Below are 21,191 nucleotides of genomic sequence, written 5' to 3'. Positions count from 1 at the left end.
TAAGAGTCCCTTGTGGATGTTACTTCCCAGGCTGCCTTTGAACTTTGATCCTCTTATCTCAGTCTCCTGAGTAGCTGGGCTTAAAGGCATTAGGCACCAGCGCCTGGCCTGAGGCCCTTTATTTAGTATATTTTTACATGGATGAATGTTATGAAAAATAGAACTGTTACGTGGAAATCAAAATGGCCCTTTTGTTTATTTTTGGTAGCTTGTATTCAGATTTGAGATGTTAAAATATTTGGAACCCGTATAAAATGTATTTTCCTATTGGATCACTCAGATTCAGAACATTTGATGTCAGAAATTATAAAAATAAGAGACTTCTAGTAACATCATATGCAATTGGCTGACCGTGGGATTCACATTCAGTTTTGAAGATCAGCAGAATGGAATAAAATGAAACACGTTTAAATTTAATTTACCCCAAACCTTGCCCAAACCTCCGTCTTTGTGTCTCTGTCTGACTTTTGTCTCTGTCTTTTATTCTTTATTCCTCTCCTTTTCTTCAATCTTCCTTTTTCTCTCCCTCTCTTAACCCCCCTCCATCCCTTCTTTCTTCTCTAAACACTTATTCTAGTTCTGAGAAGTACTTTTTCAGAGTGGGAACTCTGTGTGTGTGTGTGTAAAATGATTGTGCCCCCCCCCCTTATGTGATTAATTCTGCAGGCTGAAGATAGAAAAATAACCATCTCGGATCACTTTCTCTTCCTCTCGGTCGCTTTCATTCATCAATGTGGAAAATCTCCAAATATTTATTGGGGTGAACCGGTCCCCCCCGTCCCGGGCGCGTCCTCGGAGCTCGTATTTTAGGACCTCGCGCGTGGCACCGCGTTGAGAACCTCCCCGTGTCCTCTCCCTATTTATAGACAGATCCGATCCCTCTTTCAAGTGCCGGCATTCCAGCTGCAAAAGCCAAAGAAACGGTGCTCGCCCTTCCTTGCCCTGGCCACCACCCCTCCCTCTCCAAGCCCATCTTGACCCAAAATGGGGACTTGGGCTCGGGTGTGACTGCGCTCGCCTTTCCCCCCCCCGGCGTGGTGGGCTGAGCTAAGTGTGACGCCGGAGTGGGCCGAGTCCCGCACGCGGGGAGTGCCCCCGACGCCCGGCCCCGCGCCGTCTTAGCCGCGCGATTTCACCGCCGCGGAGCGCGCGCTGGGCACTCTCCGTGCGCCCCGGTCCCGCGTGGCTGCCCTGCGTGCCAGCCAGCTCCCGGAGGTGGAGGTGGGGGGTGGGGGGTAGGGCTCAGCCTCCACCGCAGCCAGGCTTCCCGAGACCCCTCCCCGGGGGAGCACCATGGGCACCGGGGATTTTATTTGCATTTCCATGACTGGAGGGGCGCCCTGGGGCTTCCGGCTCCAGGGGGGCAAGGAACAGAAGCAGCCTCTACAAGTTGCTAAGGTAAGAAGGACCAGAAAGAGGGGTGAGCATCGCCTGGAGCTGGGCGGACGGGCAGAACCCCGACCTGCTGCTGGCTTTCCAAATATGCAAATCCATGGATTCATTTGCTTTGAGTGCCACAGACTGAGTTTATTTAGGATGTGGGTTAGCTGCAGAAACATGTTGGATGGGGGGGATGGGATGGGTGGGAGAGGGGGTGATATTTTTTTTTTTAGCTGAAGAAGGCCCTTTATCATCTTCCATGAGCCCGCCGGACACTGGGAAGTATCTTGCAGGCACTATTAGAATATTCCCTTGAGTTCTTGCTGTGTCACTTTTTTTTTTGGGGGGGGGGCACTCCGTTCAGTATAACTTAGATATTTTGAGGCCTCCAATAAAAGTGTTGGTAAGGGACATTGCTTATCCTGCATGCGCGAAAAGACCAATTTTGGGCAACGACTTTTAAAAGTATGATGAAATGTCATAAAGTCTATTTAAAAGAATGGCCTTTCAAAGAATAATAGCCTTTTAAGGATTTGAAGGGGAATGCAAAAAGCCAAGCAACTGTGTGTCTCCGTTCTGTGTATCACAAGCTCCACGTTAAGTCACAGATACTGGGGCTAGCTCCCTCATGCACTGAACAACTGAAACGTTTTATCATTTCTCTGCTCAGTGCACTATCTATAGGCCGAAGATGACTTGCTGTTTTCTAATTGGCATTCAGCTACAATACATTTTAAAAGATATGCAAATATGCAAACGGTTACCTGCTTTTAGAATAAATGGGAGCAATGTGTGAAAGACTTTTGGAGGGACAGCATAAGAGATTAGCATCCTTTTTTTTAAAAAAAACCTTATATTAGCAATGAATCAGATCTTGATGAAATATGTGGGTCACTGACTTTATAGCTGTTCTTGCTCTTTGGCTTTTACTTAGAAGTAAAAGAAAAGTTTCTCAGGCATCCATTAGAGAACCTTTGATATGTGCTGGTAGAAGCTTGCCACCTAGTGGACATCAAGAATGAAAGGGGATATAGAAAGGGAAAGCAGGGGGCTGGGAAGGTGGCTCAGTGGTAGAGCGCTTGCCTTGCATGCCTCACGCCCTGGGTTCGATTCCTCAGCACCACATAAGCAAAAAGAAATAAAGCCGGAAGTGGAGCTGTGGCTCAAGTGTTAGAACGCTAGCCTTGAGCTGAAGAGCTGAGGGACAGTGCCCAGGCCCAGAATTCAGGCCCTACGACTGTTGTAACCCCCCCCCCCCCCCCAAAAAAAGGAAGGGAAAGCAGGGGGTTTGAGCCAGAAAGTTTTGCAGAGATCTTTAGTTCTATCACTAATTTTAGATGAGGAGGAAAAAAAAGAAAAGAGACTTGTAGTCTTCTATTTGGAACTGGTAGAGCAATGAAAGGATCAAAAAGGTGGCCTCTCTGAATTTTTTTTTTAAGGACTCCATAGCAAGCCACTTGAGATAAAATGTGAAAGCCGAATTCATTATTAAGAGAAGTCAGAGACTGAAGCAGACTTAGTTCTGAGTCTAGAATAGCAGTTGGTTGGCTGGCTCCAGTTACTGAGATTTGGGTTCTAATTCCAGCTCTGATCTAACTTGCTGCCTGGCTGTAGGCAAATCTCAGATCTTGTCTCAGCTGCTGCTGCTAGCTGCTGCTACTCTGTGTGTGTGTGTGTGTGTGTGCGTGTGTGTGTGCGTGTGTGTGTGTGTAGAAGGAAAGAGAGAGGGAAAGAGCGAGCAAGCGAGAGGAAGATACAGAGAGAAAGAGAGAGAAAGGAAGAAAGAAAGAAAGAAAAGAAAGAAAGAAGGAAGGAAGGAAGGAAGGAAGGAAGGAAGGAAGGGAAGGAAGGAAGGAAGGAAGGAAGGAAGGAAGGAAGGAAGGAAGGAAGGAAGGAAGGAAGGGAAGGAAGGAAGGAAGGAGGGAAGGAAAGGAAGGAAGGAAGGAAGGAAGGAAGAAAGAAAGAAAGAACGGAGAAAGAATTTTACCCAGGGTGGGAAAGGAGAATATTAAGGAAGAAACTAGAACTGTATATCCTATGAAGTTCAGTCTTGCTCAAGTACTCTACAATTCAAAGACTATACCATTTGGCATCCCTTGCCTGCTAATTGAAATGTGGAAACAGAAGAGGTTTTGCTACAGTGGCTCATTGATAACCAGGCCTGAAGAACAGAGTAGAAGGAGAGTAAATGCATTGCTCCAGACCGTGCAAATATGCTGATTTCAGAGTAGAACCACCTTGTGTGATTCTTTGAAGAACCGAAGCAAATTGCTAGGGAGGTTCCTGTGGAGACATTTCTCTGTTGGTGGCCTCTCTTATTGCCAGGATTTAGAGAGGTTGTTAGGCTGTGTGAGGGTCAAATAATTTAGCCTTGTATTCCCCCTAAACCATCTTGCCTAAAACACCCAGGTAATATATTTATGGGTCTTAAAAGATTGTTATTAAAGTGTCTAGGTGTTTAATTTTGTAGTTTGTCAGAGCTTGGTATATAGCTTAATAGTAGAGTAGATGCTTGGCAAGTGCAAGACCTTGGGTTCAATCTTCACTAACCCCAATCCCTTACATTATATAATTCTCTAGTCTGTTAGATTATAAAGTTATAGGTTTAAAAAAAAAGCACTAGGAGAGTATCTGAATGTTTACCTCAATTCTTGTGTGTGTGAGAGAGAAAGAGAGAGGGAAACAGAAAAAAGAGGGAAAGAGACAGAGAGAAAATAGAATGAAGTATCACTTAGTATTGCTAAAAATTCAATGACCTCAGCTTTAAAAAAAACCAACTTAATAACATCTCATCAAATCTAAGATTATTCTCAAAAACATTGAGCTGGTCACCTTGACTTGGAGGCTGAGATTTGAGGATCATGATTCAAAACCAGCCCGGATGGGAAAATATGTGAGATTCTTATCTCCAATGAACTACCCCCAAAGTTGTAAGTGGAGTTGTGATTCAAGTAGTAGAATATCAGCCTGGAATGGCAAAAGCCTAGGCATAACACCCACTCCCTGAGTTCCAGCTCCAGGACTGGCACACAAAAAGTTAACAACAAAACACTTTTTTGTGTGTGTCACTTGTGGAGCTTGAACTCAGGGCCTGGGCGCTGTTCTTGAGCTTCTTTGTGCTCAAGGTTAACACTCTACCACTTGAGCCACAGTGCCACTTATGGTTTTTGGGTGGTTAATTGGAGATAAGAATCTCACGTGGACTTCATGTCCAGTTTGGCTTTGAACCGGGATCCTCAGATCTCAGCCTCTTGAGTAGCTAGGATTACAGGCATGAGCCGCCACTTCCCAGCTCCAAAACATTCTTTCAATGGGACTGAGGGAAAATATTATAGGTTCAAGACTGGGGGGGGATTTATTTTTAAATAAACTTGAAAAATATCTAGACTCTAAGATAGTTATTGTGTCTGTTTGAATGGATTAATGATGAAGCTAAATACTGTGAAGTTCTTGTAAGAGGAATTGGGAGAATTTGTGAATTGGTTTAAAAATTCTAAAGAGTAAACAAGCTCACACTGATGTTCCCTTTTAGGGAGTTGTTTGGTTGCTTCAGTGAGAAGATATATAGGTAAGTAGGTAGGTAGGTAAATAGATAGGTAGATAAGTGGGCGGTTGGAAGGAAAGAAGAGTGGATGGATAGGTAGATGATTGATGATATACAGATGATAAGTAGATTGACACATAGCATACTTGAAGGTTTTTGTTTTTCCGATTTATTTTATAAAAGCAGAATTGGCCAGATTCCCAAAGTCTGAGAAATCCTTTGGCATGTGGTTGGCACGTTTTTCTTACCTTAAAGTAAAAATCCAGTGCGAGATAGAAATGTTAGATATGTGGCAGAACTGTCATTTGAAGCATTGTGAATGAAAAGAAAAATTGCACTTCTACATTATAAGACAACTGATGTTTTCTTCTCCATAGGTCTTTGGTTTTGATAATTCCACTGACCTACAACTAACTTCTCCTCTTGCCTTTGAAAATGGTATAGATCTCTGGTAAACAATGGATAAGCTTTCCATATTGTGACTATGGCTTTGTGTTTTATCTGATTAAACCTAGGCAATATCTCTTCCTTCATCCTTCATCCTTCCTCACACACACACACACACACACACACACACACACACACACACACACACACACACACACACACATTTACCTGGCTTGAATATTACCTTTTTAGGACACAGATTGTTCTTCCCAGCAGAGCTGTTATAATACTGGATTTCCCCCCTCAAAAGTATCTGATTACCTGTTATTATACCTCCTGAAGATAATTTCACTCAAAAAACTTGTATCTGATGTTTACTGTGTACCGGGTATTTTTCCAATCATCTTTTACATAAAATCTGAGGTCATCCTCATTTAAGGTCCTTTTTTTTTGCTGGTTTTGAGATTTGAACTAAGGGCCTGGACACTGCCACTGGGCTTCTTTGTGCTCAAGGCTAGCACTTCCTGAGACACAGTGCCATTTGCAGCTTTTTCTGTATAGTTTGTTGGAGATAAGAGTCTCACAGACTTTCCTGCCAGGCTGGCTTTGAACTGTGATCCTCATATCTCAGCCTCCTGAGTAGCTACTAGCAGCTGGCTTTAAAGTCCCTCTTTTATAAGCACAGAAAAATTAGGTGACTTCCTCAAGCCATAGTTAGGACAGTGGAGAAAATCTGGCTCTGATGTTTGTGCTCCAATGACTGCATATTTCTTTGGAGTCTAGTGTAGTTTGACTAGTCACCTAAATGACAGCTGTCCAAATTGACTGTGATGGAGAGACATTTTTCATTCTTTAAACAAAATCTACTCTTCACATTCTGACATTAAGTGCCTTACCATGTAAATGAAGGTTAAATCAGAGTATTCAAAACTTTTCAGAATAAATAATTGAAGAAATAAAATAAAAACAGACTAGAAAGTAGCATTCTTTTTTTCTTTCTTTCTTTCTTTTTTTTTTTTGGGTCTGGCCGTGGGGCCTGAACTCTGGGCCTGGGCGCTGTCCCTCAGCTCTTCAGCTCAAGGCTAGCTCTCTACCACTTGAGCCACAGCGCCACTTCCGGCTTTTTTTTTTGTTTTTGCTTATGTAGTGCTGAGGAATCGAACCCAGGGCCTCATGTATGCAAGGCAAGCGCTCTACTACTGAGCCACCTTCTCAGCCCCTTATTTTGTTTTCTGAACATAGTATTTCTTTTTTCTTTTTTAATTTGTTTTACTTTTTACAAGATTCACCATATCATAGAATGGAAGAAAGTCTATGTGACAAGTGATTTATATCCACAAATAACTCAAAGATTTGAAATACAGAAAGGACAAATAACCTAATAAATAGATGGACAAATGAATTGCCAAGTTCTCCAAAAAAGTATCAGTGGTCAATAAACACGTGAAAAATGTTAACCTCATTAGACATCAAGAGGTGCAAACCTTAATTCCATCTCACCCCAGTCAGAGAGTTCCTCATCCAGAATACAAATGACAAATGCTGGTGGGCATGTAGAGACAAGGGAAACTTCTTGCACTGTTGGTGGGAATATTTCTTGGTTCAGCCACTATGAAAATCTGTGTGAAGAGTTTTCCAATAAGCTAAAAATAGAACTAGCATGTGATCCTGTTTATACTACTTCTGGGAATATATCAGAGGGAACATAATCAAGGTATAATAGAGACATCTGCACATCCATTCAATGCAACACTATTCCCAATGGCCGAATTATGGGATCAACCTAGGGGTTCATCAACTGATGAAATGGATAAAAAAATGGTATACATAAGCAATGAGGTTTTACTCATAAATCCTTGTTCCATAAAGAATGAAATTACATTATTTTCAGGAAAATGAATGGCACTAGAGACCACCTTTTAAAATAAGCCAGACTCAGACACACAAATGTCACATTTTCATATAGTGCCCACATCCTCTTGTATTTATTAATGTATTTTAAATTGACAACTATTTTTTATGTATGCATAAGTCATTACTTACAACATGTTTGGAAGTATGTAAAAATTATGAAATGGCTGTATAGCTGAAGTACAGCTGTGTTACTTTATGTAGTTTATATTTTGTGGTGACATCACAACATTATTCTCTTTGAGTTTTTTTAAAATATATATATCAGCAATTGTTGCCAGGATCTGGTAATTCATGCCTGTAACACTAGCTATTCAAGAGTCTGAGAAGCTAGCTTGGATAGGAAAGTCTGTGAGACTTTTATCTCCAGTTAACTACCAAAATGCCAGATGTGGAACTGTGGCTCAAGTGGTAGTGTGTTACTTTGAGCAAAAAAGCTCAGAGAAAGCACCCAGGCCTTGAGATTAAACCCCAGGACACACTCTCTCTCTGTCACACACACACACACACACACACACACACTTACTAAACACAGAATTAGATACTTGTGATCAAAAATATTAGGAAAGAAGCACTAAGGGTTCAACACCAAGGGGCCAGGAATGAACATGTGGATATGACAATTTCTCACATTCTTGTTGCTGTCACCAAACTTGAGTCATTATGAAAACAACACATTTTTAAACCAAAGATATAGAAATTGAAAGGACAATGCTTTCAAGATTAAAAAAATGAACATAGCAACAATTCTCTGAGGTTTTCAATACTTACTAATTATGTTGAGTACCTTTTTTTTGTACTGTACAACTCATTGAAAAAATTAACATCATTTCCTCTTGTTCTTCTTATGCACAGTTTTAAAGATGTACTCAAACCATGCACTGACAAGAATACAGTCTCTGTTATACCTTCAAAATAAAATAATAAAGGAAAATATATCACCAATAACTACAGTCACCATGTTATACAATAGATCTCATGAGTTAACTGCACCTGTTTATCCATAACTACACATCTAGTGACTAAAGTCTCTCAAATCTCTCCCATATAGCCACTCTGGGCTCTGCCAACCACTGACCCTCTCTCTGTATGATGTGAACTGCTTTAGATTTCACACGCAAGTGGCATTATATGGTATTTTTTTTCTCTCTGGCTTATTGCACTTAACATAATGTTTTCCAACCACATTTATAGGTTGATAATATTCCATTTTGTGTATAGGTCATGTTGTCTTTATCTACTCACTTCTTGAAAGACACTTTTGATTCCCTGTTGTGGCTATTGTAAATATTGTGGTCAGGAATACGGGAGTGTAGATATGCTGATTTTACTTCCTTTGGGTGCATTTCCAGCAGTGGGATTGTGAAATTATATGAGACTCTGTGTGTGTGTGTGTGTGTGTGTGTGTGTGTGTGTGTGTGTGTGTGTGCCAGTCCTGCCACTTGAACAAAAAGACCTGGGTTCTGACCTTGAGCTGTTTTTTGCTCAAAGTTAGCACTCTACCACTTAAGCCATACTGCCACTTCCTGCTTTTTGGTGGTTAATTGGAGATAAGAGTCTCATGAACTTCCCTGCCTGGGCTGGGAACCATGATCTTCAGCTATCAGCCTCCTGAGTAGGTAGGGTTACTGACATAAGAACCAGATCCTGCCTGATAATTCTATTTTTTTTGTTGTTGTTCTTTGAAGAACCCCCATGCTGTTTTGTTGCATAGGTAGACTAGTCTCATCGTTGCCAATGGAATAGGAAGAGTCTCTTTTCTCTACATTCCCACCAACGGTAGCTACCTTTCATCTTTTTACTTTTATGTGCTGCCACTGGGGCTCATGCTCTCAACTGACTATTCCTGCTCAAGGCTGGTGCTCTGCCATTTGAGCCCCATCTCCACTTCCAACTTTTTGGTGGTTAATTGCAGATCTAAATCTCTGAGGTTTGTCTGCCTGGGCTTGATCTTCAGATCTCAAATTCCTGAGTAGCTAAGATTACAGGTCTGAGCCACCAGCCCCGACCTGTTCATCTTCTTTATAGCAATCATCTTAATTCAGAGGCAGTGATTTTCATTGAGGTTTTGATATGCATTTCCCTGATAATTTATAGATATTATATGCCCCTCCCCATTCATGTTGGGCATTTGTAGTCTTCTTTTGAGAAATCTTTATTCACATCTCTTGCCCAATTTTCAACTGAGTTGTTTTCTTTGTTTTGAGATTGAGTTTCTCACAGGTCTTGAATGTTAATCCCTTGTCAGATGAGGCACTTGCAAATGCTCTTGCATTTTGCAGATGATCTCATTCTATGGCAGTGAAGAGTTTGTAATCCCATTTGTCATTTTATTTTGTTTATTTGTTACATGTGTTTTTGAGATCATATCCAGACACCATTGTCATGGAGCTTTCTCCCAGTGTTTCTTCTGGCAGTTCTCCAGTTTCAGGTCTTACAATTAAGTCTAATCTGTCTTGGATTGATTTTTCTATATGATAAGGGTTAACAGTCTCGCTTTATTCTCCTGTGTATGAACATTACAGTCTTGCTAATACTTTATAAGGATGCAATCCTTTCCCGCTTGTCTTCTTGGCACCTTTGTCAAAATCCAGCTGGCTGTTGACTTGTGCTTTTTATGTTGCTCTACGGACTAGGATACAGAATGGGTTATTCCTAAACACATTTACTTCTCATCATTCTGGAGATTATAAAGCCCAATATCAAGGTTTGGACATGTGGCGAGGGCTTTTTGACTGTGTCATATCATGATAGAGAATGTCACATACAAGACAGCATAGAGAGCCAAAGGACAAAAGCAAGAGACTATGCTTGATTTCATTACAAAGTCACTCTGAGATGATTAGCCCATTCTCATGAAAACAGACTGGACCCATTTAAGAGAACAATAACCTATGACCTCATCAAGGTCCCACCTCACAGTGGGCTCAGAGTGGCAGTTAAGGTTCAAACTAATACTCCCCCACCCCACTTTTTTTTGTGCCAGTCCTAGGGCTTGATCTCAGGGACCGGGTGCTGTTCCTGAGCTTTTGTGCTTAAGGCTAGTGCTCTACCACTTGAGCCACAGCGCCACTTCTGGTTTTCTAGTGGTTTATTGGAGATAAGAGTCTCACGGACTTTCCTGCCCGGGCTGGCTTTGAACCATAATCCTCAGATCTCAGCTTTCTGAGTAGCTAGGATTACAAGTGTGACCCACTGGCACCTGCACTAGCACTAAGTTTTGAAGAGGACATTCAAGTCATAGCATCTAGAAATGGGTAGCTTTAGTTCTGGGTTGTCTAGCTTATTGTAAGAATGTGCATCTCTTTACAGAACTGAGTCTTAACTTCCTATGGGTCTTCTGATGGAAAAATAGGATCAGGCCCTAATCAATGCCTTTTATGTTATCTTGTCTAGCGTTACAGTCATGGGACCAAACTGTGGCACAGATCTGTGCATGTAGAACGCTTCAGACCTGTGATAGGACATGTAATCATGAGTGGGCTTTATCAGAACTGTGTATAATATTATTCTAGAATGTTTTTATTCCAGGTAATGAAAACATGGTGCCAGGTCCTGCAACAGTAATACAACTTGCTGTTCAATGTGTGTGTGTGTGGGGTATCTTTGATTTCTTTTAATAGCCATATTAGTGTAGAAACATTAAGCCTGATTGTTTTTTCACCTGTTCAGGGATAATGCGCCATATGAAATATGCTAGGGACTTATCTACGTGAGTTTGATTGCAGAGAATTCTCTAAATAATGAGAAAAGAATACTACACTTATGTAATTTTCAGTCCAAACTATCATCTAATTATAGAAATGTTCTTTTCACAGCATTCTCTCTGGTCCATCCATTTCGTTTTTAAAAGTTGTTCAAAAGCAATTTGCGATTAGGAGACACATATTTATTGTTTTAAACTACATGCCAGGTGGCCAATGGCTGAGAGCCACTTTTTCATGGTGGAAGAATTGAACAAGATTATAATATTCCTTGTCTGTTACATAGAACTGTGAACCATCTTGAAGTTCCACAATTCTTTTAAGGATTTGAAAAAATACCTTTGAACTCAGAGGTACAAATTCTAGTACGATATATCAGCGTTTCCAGGTTGTTCTTCATATTTAAAAGGTTTTAATATTGTTTAAATGTGAGCTTTTATAAAATTAAATGATATATGTCATCCTGCAGCAATTTCCTTCTTTTTTTTTTTGTGCCAGTCCTGGGGTTTGAACTTTGGACCTGGGCACTCACTCTCCCTAAGCTCTTTTGCTCAAGGCTAGCAACTCTACTACTTGAGCCACAACACCATTTCTGGTTTTCTGATGATTAACTGGAGATGAGAGTCTCATGGACTTTACTGCCCAGGCTGGCTTTGAACCATCATCCTCAGATCTTAGCTTCCTGAGTAGCTAGGATTACAGGTGTGAGCCTCTGGCACCCAGCAGAATTCTTGTTTTTTACAATAGGGGGCAGTGGGGAAGAAAAAATCTCTCCCATAGGAAGCCTGGCCATGTGGTTATTTTTCCCATCATGAACCAATTAACATACTGCCTTAAGATTACAATTTGAACTGTGGTTTTCCTATTCATCCATTTCAACTTTTCATAATGAAGCAGCCTACTGAAGAGTCTGTAGAAAACTTGGTTTAGATGAGTGATTACCCTGTCTCTTACAGAGAAGTTTAGTTAAAAATAATATTAAAGTAATATTTCTTCTCTCTTTAAAATAGGTTCTCCAGTGAGAGAAAAAAGAATTTAAAGAGTGTTGAGGAGAATTTGATAACTAGATCCTGTCTATGCTGACCTCAATGTCAGACCCAGAGCAAAGAAAAATACTATATTTTCTAGTGTCGTTCATTTTGAATTTTCCTTAAAAATAAGGTGACAGTTTTTTGGTATTATTTGGAAACTGACTTACTGAAGATATAAAAGCATTTCAGGACTGCTAAGTTTGAATGCATTTTTCTGAGCCTCAGTTTTTTATCATTTGTAGCATATTATATGAGATAAATTTGCTGATGTTTTTGCAAGTGAAAAACTATTGGAATATTACTCATTTGTACAGGTAAGGAATCTGAAATCCAAAGAATCAAATAATAATAATAATAATAATATACTTTGTAAGACTGCAAAGTTTTGTGCATTGAGACTATTACCTTCACTCAGGAATCTGGAAGTTAAGAGGTTTTTCAGCATCTTCTCTATTTTATTTTTCTTCTTAGAGGAGAAAACAACTCTCTTATCCCAAGTTTCACATTCTTTAGCTCAAATATAGAAATGAAAAATTAAGAGCACAAATCTAGACAAAGTAACTTGTGATGATTATTTCCTGTGGTGCAATTTTTAATTACTTGATTACTTGATTAATTAATTGTTTTTTTGTGTGTGTGCTGGGACTGGGGCTTGAACGTGCGGCCTGAAACTGTCCCTTACCTGTTGTCATTCAAGGCTGGTGCTGTATCACTTCAGCCCCAGCTCAGAAAGTCTCATGGACTTTCTTGTCAGGGCTGGCTTTGAACTGTGATCCTCAGATCTCGGCCTCCTGATTACCTAGGATTATAGACGTGAGCCACTGGTGGCTGACACAACTTTTCATTCTTGATAAATATAAACTTTCACAAAGTGTCTCCAGGAGATTGCTTTGTGATATAGTTAAATCCATTTGAGATGATGGACCCTGACATTATATACAAATCAAATGAATTTCCCACTTGAAAATAGTGTAGATTTTTATAAATAGTACATCTACAAAGACTTCCTTGCAGGTTGCTGTTTGTGCTGCCATTTGGAGAGAATGGACTCTTTAACTCATTAGTTTCTCTGCTTCAGTTTCCTCTTTTATGAAGCAGGGATTGTGCCAACAGGTAAGTCTCAAGAGACTTGTTCTTAGTTAGAAATAATATATGTAAATGACTTAATGCACAGAAACCATTCAAGGATCCTTTTTAAAATTACCATGATCACGTTTGTGGTTATCCTAATTTTCTTTAAGTAGATTTTCTGAAGTCAGAGCTTTGAGTCGTGGATGCCATTGTTGGGGCGCCTGACCCCTGGGGTCTCCCTCTGGGTATGTGTGGGGGCGCTTAATGGTTTCAGAATGTTGCTCCTTCAGGCCTAAGAACCCCCATCACCCTTTAATTGGAAACAGCATATGGAGATCATCACGAAGAGAAGAAATCCCTGCAAATGCGTAGGAAATATAAAAGAAAATAAATTGTTCCTGCTAAGTAAATAAGGACCTTGATCTTTGCATAGTCAGGGGACCGGTGCTGCCAAGCCGACTTTTGGCAAAGAGTGGTGAGCATTTCAAGCCTCTCCCTGACCTGGCCTTCCAACTTAGAAGATATGATTGCTATAGAAGGCTGTTTGTTATTTTCCTTTCCCAAACAAAATGACGACATAGTAAAGTCCTGGGTGTTTTGTTTTGTTTTTTTAACTTTTCAAACAATGGAGAGTTATTGTTATCAGTCAAGATCAAACGAGCATGAAAGATGAACCGTGTGAAGGCCGAGCATGGAAACTGGACATTTTCCCTGGGGCCACACGCGGCGTGACTTCTTAGATGGGATCGAGTCCATATCGCATTACGTTTATTGACTGCTGAAGGATGTGCAGACGCAGTGATCCATTTCAGGTTTCTCCTCCTTCTCCGCCTGCCTTCCAGATGTGGAAAGGGAAATGGGAACGATTTCGTCCTCAGGCAGAGGTGGCAGGCAGGGAAAGGAAGTTTAGCACCCAGCCGCCCACCATCCCCATTCCCTCACCCCACCCCAGGCCACCGTTTCCAATGGCTTCTTGTCACCTAGGTTCCCTGAACCCCATCAGCTTCCCACAGGAGCTGAGCACAGACACAAGTTCAATGAAGGATGATGCCCTTATGACATTCATTCCCTTATATTCCTCATCACGTCCCGCTCAGGTAAATCAAAACAAGTCAAATGTCACCTTACTTGCAGAGGAGAGAGAGAGAGATAGAGAGAGAGACAGAGACACAGAGAGAGAGAGGGAAAGAGGGAGGAAGGGAGGGAGGGAGGATGCTCTTGAATGACAGTATGAAAAACAGAGAGAAAGAGAGAGACAGAGAGAGAGTACTCTTGAATAACTGTGAAAAACAGAGAGAGAGACAGAGAGAGAGAGAGATTGAGACAGAGACAGAGATGCAGACATACAGAAAGACAGGCAGACAGAGGGACAGAGAGATAGAAAGGAGAAAATAGGAAGCCCTGCATTGTCTCACCTGATTTCATGGAAGGAAGCCATCTTCCAGAGGTTTTGACTCAGGGCTGGGAGGATCTAGGATTAAATGATGTCCTCTTTACAGATGTTGTGTGGTTTTCCTGGGGTATATTTTCCCAATCCAGCCCTTTACCCAATGAACCACCTTTGGAGCCAGGTGTGGCAGCCCATGCTTGAGTCCCCAGCACTCAGGGCAACAGTAAGGATTGTGAGGTTAAGGCCAGCTGGGGATATTAAGGAAAAAAATGACACTGTCTCAAAAATAAATAAATAAGTAAAAAAAATAAAGAGGAGGAACTCATTTTAAGGTTTCTAAGGCTCTTTCTTTATCTCACTTCCTGGAGCAGTTTGCTTAGGGAAGGGGTGGGGGGTGGGGAAGTGGGCTTGTTTTTGTTTTCTTCTGAACATGCTGCATCCATACTTAAGTCTTTGCGACTTTGCCCATGCATCGTTCTGAAATGGAATATTCCTCTTTTGACTTCCCCACAAATTAGATGTACAATGAAAGCTTTACTCTGTGTGTGTGTGTGTGTGTGTGTGTGTGTGTGTGTGTGTGTGTGTGTGGTCATGCATGTGCGTGTGCACACGTGCCAGTCTCGGGAACTCATGGCTCACATGCTGTCCCAGAGAGTTTTTTGTTTGTTTTGCTCAAGGTGGTGCTCTACCACTTGAGACAACTTTACTTCTGGATTTTTGGGGGTTCAATGGAAGGAAGAGTCTCATAGACCCTGCCGGGGCTGTCTTTGAACCAGGATCCTTAGATCTGAGCCTCCTGAGTAGCTAGGATTGCAGGTGTGAGCCACTGGTGCCTCAATGATTAGCCATGATCCCTATATTTAATTCAGTGAGTCATAGCTGAAACCCATTGAAAGACAAGCACACATTTGGGGCAAGGGAGAGTTCACAAACTTCATCTGATCCTTTGAGGGTGAGAACACAAGTTGATACTTGTATTCTGCACTGAAGGCAAATGGGGCTGAGTGTGATGGTGCCAGCAGGCTCAATTCCACTTTGGGCTTTTTTTGGTGGTTAATTGGACATAAAAGGCTCATGGAATTTCCTACCCTGGCTGGCTTTGACATTTGATCCTCAGATCTCAGCTTCCTGAGTAAGTTAGGTGTGAGTGTCAGCACCTGGTTATTGTGTGCTTTGTAAGCTTAATGCTGAAGTGGCACCTACTAAAATTTCTGATTTTTCTGAGGCTTCATCCTATGCTTTTTTTTTTTTTTTGTGGTGAGACAAGGTTTTACTATGTCCAGGCTGGCCTTGAACTTAAAATCCTCTGTCCTCTGTCCCCTAGAATAACAGACAGGCTACCTGGGCACTTTTATTTTTGTTGTTGTTGTTGTTTTTTAATGTAATGGGAATTGTATTTAAAAGGTAGAATTGTGGCACATATTCTCCATATATGTTTTTTTTTTTAATTTGATCTCATGTAGTAACATGACACAAATCCAAGAGGCTCAGGGAGGCCGCTGGTTGAGCTGAGACTCTGGAGACCAAATTGGTCTGATTTGACTTTGTGTTGTTACCTTATCTACATCACTGAAAATAACCGGCTTTCAACTGCTCTATTTATAAAATGAAAGATTTACAGTACACGGTTTTAAGGTTCATTTTTGGCTAGAGTCTATTTTAAGTCAAGAAGCTAATAGGTAAAAGAAAATGCCCATGTATGGTCTTATCATTTCTCTGTTAATTTGAGAAAAAAATATGAAGGAATATTTTCTGAGTATGGCGGCTCACTCCTGTAGTTCCAGCTACTAGGGAGGTACACATTGGGACGATTACAGCTTGAAGCCAGTCTGGGTAAAAAGATAGTTGGATCTCATCTCAACAAAAAAGCTGGCATTGGTAGCACAAGCCTGTAATCTAGTTGCAAGGGATAAGTACAAGACTCCTCAGTCCAGACCAACCAGAGCAATACACAAACATAATAAAGCAGAACACTACTTGAAGAAATAACTAAAGCCAAAGGGTAGGGTGTAGCTCAAGTGGTAAGGCACCTGCTTAGTGAGCATAGGACCCCAGGCTCACACCCCAGTACCGCCAAGATTTTAAAAGAAGAAAGAAAATAAACTTCTTGAAAATGTAATTTTGATTAAATTTGATTTGCTTTTCCTGAACTTACCATTTCCAGGCATAGGTATTTGAAAATAAAATACTCACGTGTTACTGATTAATGTCTACTACCCCTAGATTCTCCTTTCTTCATGCTTAACATGGTTTGGTGTAGCAAATCCAGAATTTTCTGATTCTTCTTGTTTTTTTTTTTTTTCAATTAAATGCGTGATTCTTTTCCTTTCCTTATTAATTTTCTAAATAATGAGTTAGTTCCTTGGCATGGACAAATATAATGTGTGTGTGTGTGTGTGTGTGTTATCATTTACAACAACTGGAAATGTGGTACAAGTGGTAGAGCTCTGGTCTTGAGTGAAAAAGTCATGTGATAGACTAGCACACACACACACACACACACACACACACACACTGCAAATCATTTACAATCTATGGATTGGATTGAAATTTTATTGCTTTTTAAAAATAAATCTAATTTCTTTACTCAGACTCTTGATCTAAGAAGATTTATAAGCTTAGTTTCTCTTCCTCTTACAGAAATCACTGAGAGATGATGGATTTAGATCATCTCCGAGAGGGAAATCACCCATTTCCTTCATGAAAACAAACACAATCTTCTGACCTACCTGTTCACTTCTATGAAGCACTGTACTTTGCTAGGAGAAGGAAAAGAAAAGGAATGTGTTTGATATTACTATTTCTTAAAGCCTTTTAAAATTTACTTACAGGGTTTTTAAGCTGGGTGATGATGGCTCGCATCTGTAATCCTAGATATTCATAACCCAGAAGATCATGGTTCAAAGCCAGATGAAGAACTCTATCTCCATTTAACCAGTGAAAAGCAGGGCTGGAGGCGTAGCTCAAGCGGTGGCACGCCAACAGAACAAACGAGCTGAGCAGCAAAGCAAAACAAACCATTCCGAAAAAAATTAAATTCTAACATCTATGTTTTGAGATACATGTGAATATATGCTATATACATGACAAGACCATGAACAACAGTATTATTCTAAATGTCATTGTAGGATTGTTTTCTTACAGAGTCAACCTCTGGGAAAGGCTGCATTTTAGAAAATACAGCATTGAAATCTGGGTCTTATAACTAATATTTTTTTTCATTAAATTTGAAAAGTGTTATAAACCCTGTATTTGATTTTCAATATAGTGTGTATAATTTGGTTTTAATATTATTTAAAAATCCCTTACCCATTTGGTCTTTTTCATGGTTGGTTTTTTGTTGTTGTTGTTGTTTTTGTTCTGGTCCTGGGGCTTGAACTCAGGGCCTGAGCTCTGTCTTTGAGTTTTTTTGCTCAAGACACTTGAGCTCCACTTTCAGATTTTTGCTGGTTAATTAGAGATAATCTCATGAGCTTCTCCTGCCCAGGCTAGCTTTGAATTGAGATCCTCAGATCTCAGTCTCCTGAGTAGCTAGGATTACAGGCGTGAGCCACCAGCACCTGACTCTATCTTCAGAAAACAAAGGGACCAAATATAAGCCTGAACTAATGTCCAAAAGAGAAGCACAGAACTGGAGAGTTCTATCTGAAAAACATTCAATACCCTCATCCTTCATGGGGAAAATTGCTTAGAAATTACTTAATTGGGGTGTGTGTGTGTGTGTGTGTGTGTGTGTGTGTGTGTGTGTGTGTGTGTGTGTGTGTGTGTGTGTGTGGTGAAATATTGGAAAGATGTGGAGTTAGGGGCCAGCATCTTCTGCTGTGGTGGGACAGGCAGAGAAAACTGGTGTACTGATCTCCAACATAACAATTTAAAAAAACATAATTTGGACTTAGTGGCTTCAGAGAATTTTAACAAATTACCTTAAGCATTTCAGGAAAAAGATTATGTGACTATTTAGCATGTGGATGAATGAATAAATATGTATGTTGAGGTTTGTATGATAATCAAACCCAAACATCCACTTTAAGGGATGCCAAAGGAACAGAGCACCAGAATAAATCTTTTTTCTTATAAAACTATTGATTTTTTTTTAAAACATCCTTTTAATTTTAGTTCAAATCCCATTGTCATGAATTCTTTCCACAATAAAATATAAGTACTATCAGAAACTGATGGCTCATACCTGTAATCCTATGTACTCAGGAGGCTGAGATCTGAGGATCACAGTTCAAAGCCAGCCCCAGCAGAAAAGCTCATGAGACTCTTAACTCCAACTAATCAGTAAAAAGCTGGAGGTAGAGATGTGACTCAAGTGGTAGAGCATCAGCCTTCAGTGAAAAAGCTAAAGGAGAGAGACTCTGGCACTGAGTTCAAAACCCAGTACTAATGTGCACACACATACATATATGTACCCATTTGTATACATGCACGTGTATGTGCATGCATATATATATATATACATATAGGTGCATATGTGCACATAAGTTTATATATAATGCACCTGTATGTATATAGATAAGAACTGAAAATACAGAAAAAAGCACACACATTCACCTTTAAGTGTATGTGTGCATGCTTTTTTCTATATTTTTCAATGCTTATGTATTTGGTGCTTGATCATATAGTGTCATTTTATTTCATGTTTTTCATAAATATAGTTTCCCCTCCCAAATACAGTAAGTTTTTTTAAGGTCAGAGAGCTTTTTGTTGTCGTTGTTGTTGTTTGTTCTAGTCACCAGGGATTGAACTCAAACTCTTAACCTCATTTGGCTCTCTTGCTCAAGCTTGGTACTCTATCATTGAAGCCATACCTCCAGCTCTTAGAGAATAGTTTATATATTTCATTTAATTGGTCAAAAAGAACCTCAGTAAATATGGAGAGATCTATCCTCGTTTTGTCTCATTTATTCTCTGGCCCTTAGATCTTTTATTATTTGGTGCTACCAGCTGACTTGTTGTATAAGAAAGGATGGAGAAGCAAATCCTGAGGCTAGAGATGTAGGTCAGTGGTAAAGTGCTTGCCTAGCATGCATAAGATCCTGGGTTCAATCCTCAGTATGCTCAGCCACTAAAAACAAAACATATAATCAGAGAGAGAATGCAATTTAAAGTGCACATATCTTTGAATCACTTGTGATACCAGATGATTGGATGTGTGTCGAGGATAATGGGAAAACTACCTGAGTTCTAGCTACGTGAACTGCCTTCCTTATCTGTTATAATGGATCCGTTACAAAGCACTTTTTCTTCTAATAAACTCCAGATGTTTTCCTGAGGTTGACTCAGCCTTTGTTTCTCCTCCACGCTATTTGTTTTCTTATGGAATCTCATCACCTTCAAGACAGCTGGAATGGAAGTAGCAGCTGTTTCTTCACTGGTGTCTGATCCTTTCCTTCTTCCTTGTATTATTTTATATCTTGGTACTTGTATAAAGTTTCTTGGAATGTTCCTGTGATAATGCTCAACATTCCCCACTTTAAACTGCACGTGAATCATAGACAGGCCTGCTGCTCACACATTGTGAAGAATTAAGAGATACAACACTTAGATAGATGCTCTTTAGATTATTCATTCTAGGTACTGAAACAAGATATGAACAAAACATTACTTTGTGTGCACATCCCACTTTTATCCAGGGACTTCCCCACCCCCATCCTTCTGCAATAGTTCCAAATACAATGACTGCACAGACTTAGTCAATAGAGAAACTACCCCTGGGGCTCAGGCATGAAATAACAGGTTAAGCCAATTGGCAGGATTAAATCTAGGTGCAAAAGAAGATGGGTTCCAGGATGGCAACAATTGAAAACTATGGAAACCATGAATGAGATCATAAAAATTATGAGTTTAAGACATCTTAGTGCTGTAATACTTGAGTTATGGCCCCCAGCTTTTTTGTTTCTTGTTTTTTGGCGGGGGGTGAGGAGGAAGAGGGTGGTGATCCTGGGGCTTGAGTTTAGGGTCTAGGTACTGACCTTGTTGTTTTGTTTTGTTTTTTTCCTCAAAGCTAGCCACAGATCCACTTCTGGATTTTTTTTTTTTGTAATTTATTGGAGACAAAATCTCATAGACTGTCCAGGCTGGCAGGATATGGACAGTAATCAAAAGAAGGGACATTGGAGACTTCATTTTAGATGACAAAGGAATTGATGTTGCATTTGTTGAATGGCTTTATAAGATGAGGACTGGTATGGGGGGAAAATAAAATGATTTTAAGCTGGGTGCCAGTGGCTCACACCTATAATTCTAGCAAATCAGGAGGCTGAGATCTGAGGATTCTGGTTCAAATCCAAACCAAGTAGGGAAAAAGCCTGGAAAGAAAAGAAAAGAAACACGATTTTAAATAAAGTCAAATGTAATTTATCTTTGGACCATAGGGGAGGAGCTGTTTGGTAGAGAGATATGAGTATCACTCTGTGCTTGCCTTGTATGCATGAGGCCCTGGGCTCAATTCCTCAGCACCACATAAGCAGAAAAAGCTGGAAGTGGCATTGTGGTTCAAGTGGTAGAGTGCTAGCCTTTTGCTGAAGAGCTGAGGGACAGCGCCCAGGCCCAGAATTCAGGCCACACACACACACACACACACACACACACACACACACACACACACACGAGGGAAGAGCACAAAACCAATCATTCAGATTCAGAGACTGTAACTATTGAAATTCCCTAATTGAAGCATGATACCAGAGTTTTGCAACTTAGTAGATGAGAAGGTCGTGTTTTAATATTTTACTTCTTCAGATGTGGGTTTGCTGCTGAGATCAGTA

At 40.4% G+C, this 21,191-nt stretch overlaps 1 protein-coding gene across 3 annotated transcripts in view; it reads left to right on the top strand.

The window, feature by feature from the left end:
* The first annotated feature begins 1,293 nt into the window (after window positions 1-1,293).
* Synpo2 (synaptopodin 2) overlaps window positions 1,294-21,191 on the top strand; it is a 139,509-nt gene continuing 119,611 nt past the window's right edge. For all 3 annotated transcript variants that reach the window (XM_042697602.1, XM_042697603.1, XM_042697604.1), the window contains exon 1: window positions 1,294-1,398. In XM_042697602.1, the coding sequence (XP_042553536.1) occupies window positions 1,294-1,398 (105 nt within the window). The remainder of the gene's footprint in view (window positions 1,399-21,191) is intronic.

The sequence above is a fragment of the Dipodomys spectabilis genome, unplaced genomic scaffold (assembly GCF_019054845.1).
Source record: "Dipodomys spectabilis isolate Male_0828 unplaced genomic scaffold, ASM1905484v1 ptg000225l, whole genome shotgun sequence".
Classification (NCBI taxonomy): domain Eukaryota; kingdom Metazoa; phylum Chordata; class Mammalia; order Rodentia; family Heteromyidae; genus Dipodomys; species Dipodomys spectabilis.
Note: the sequence above shows the minus strand (reverse complement) of the source record. Positions and strands in the feature narration are given on the sequence as shown.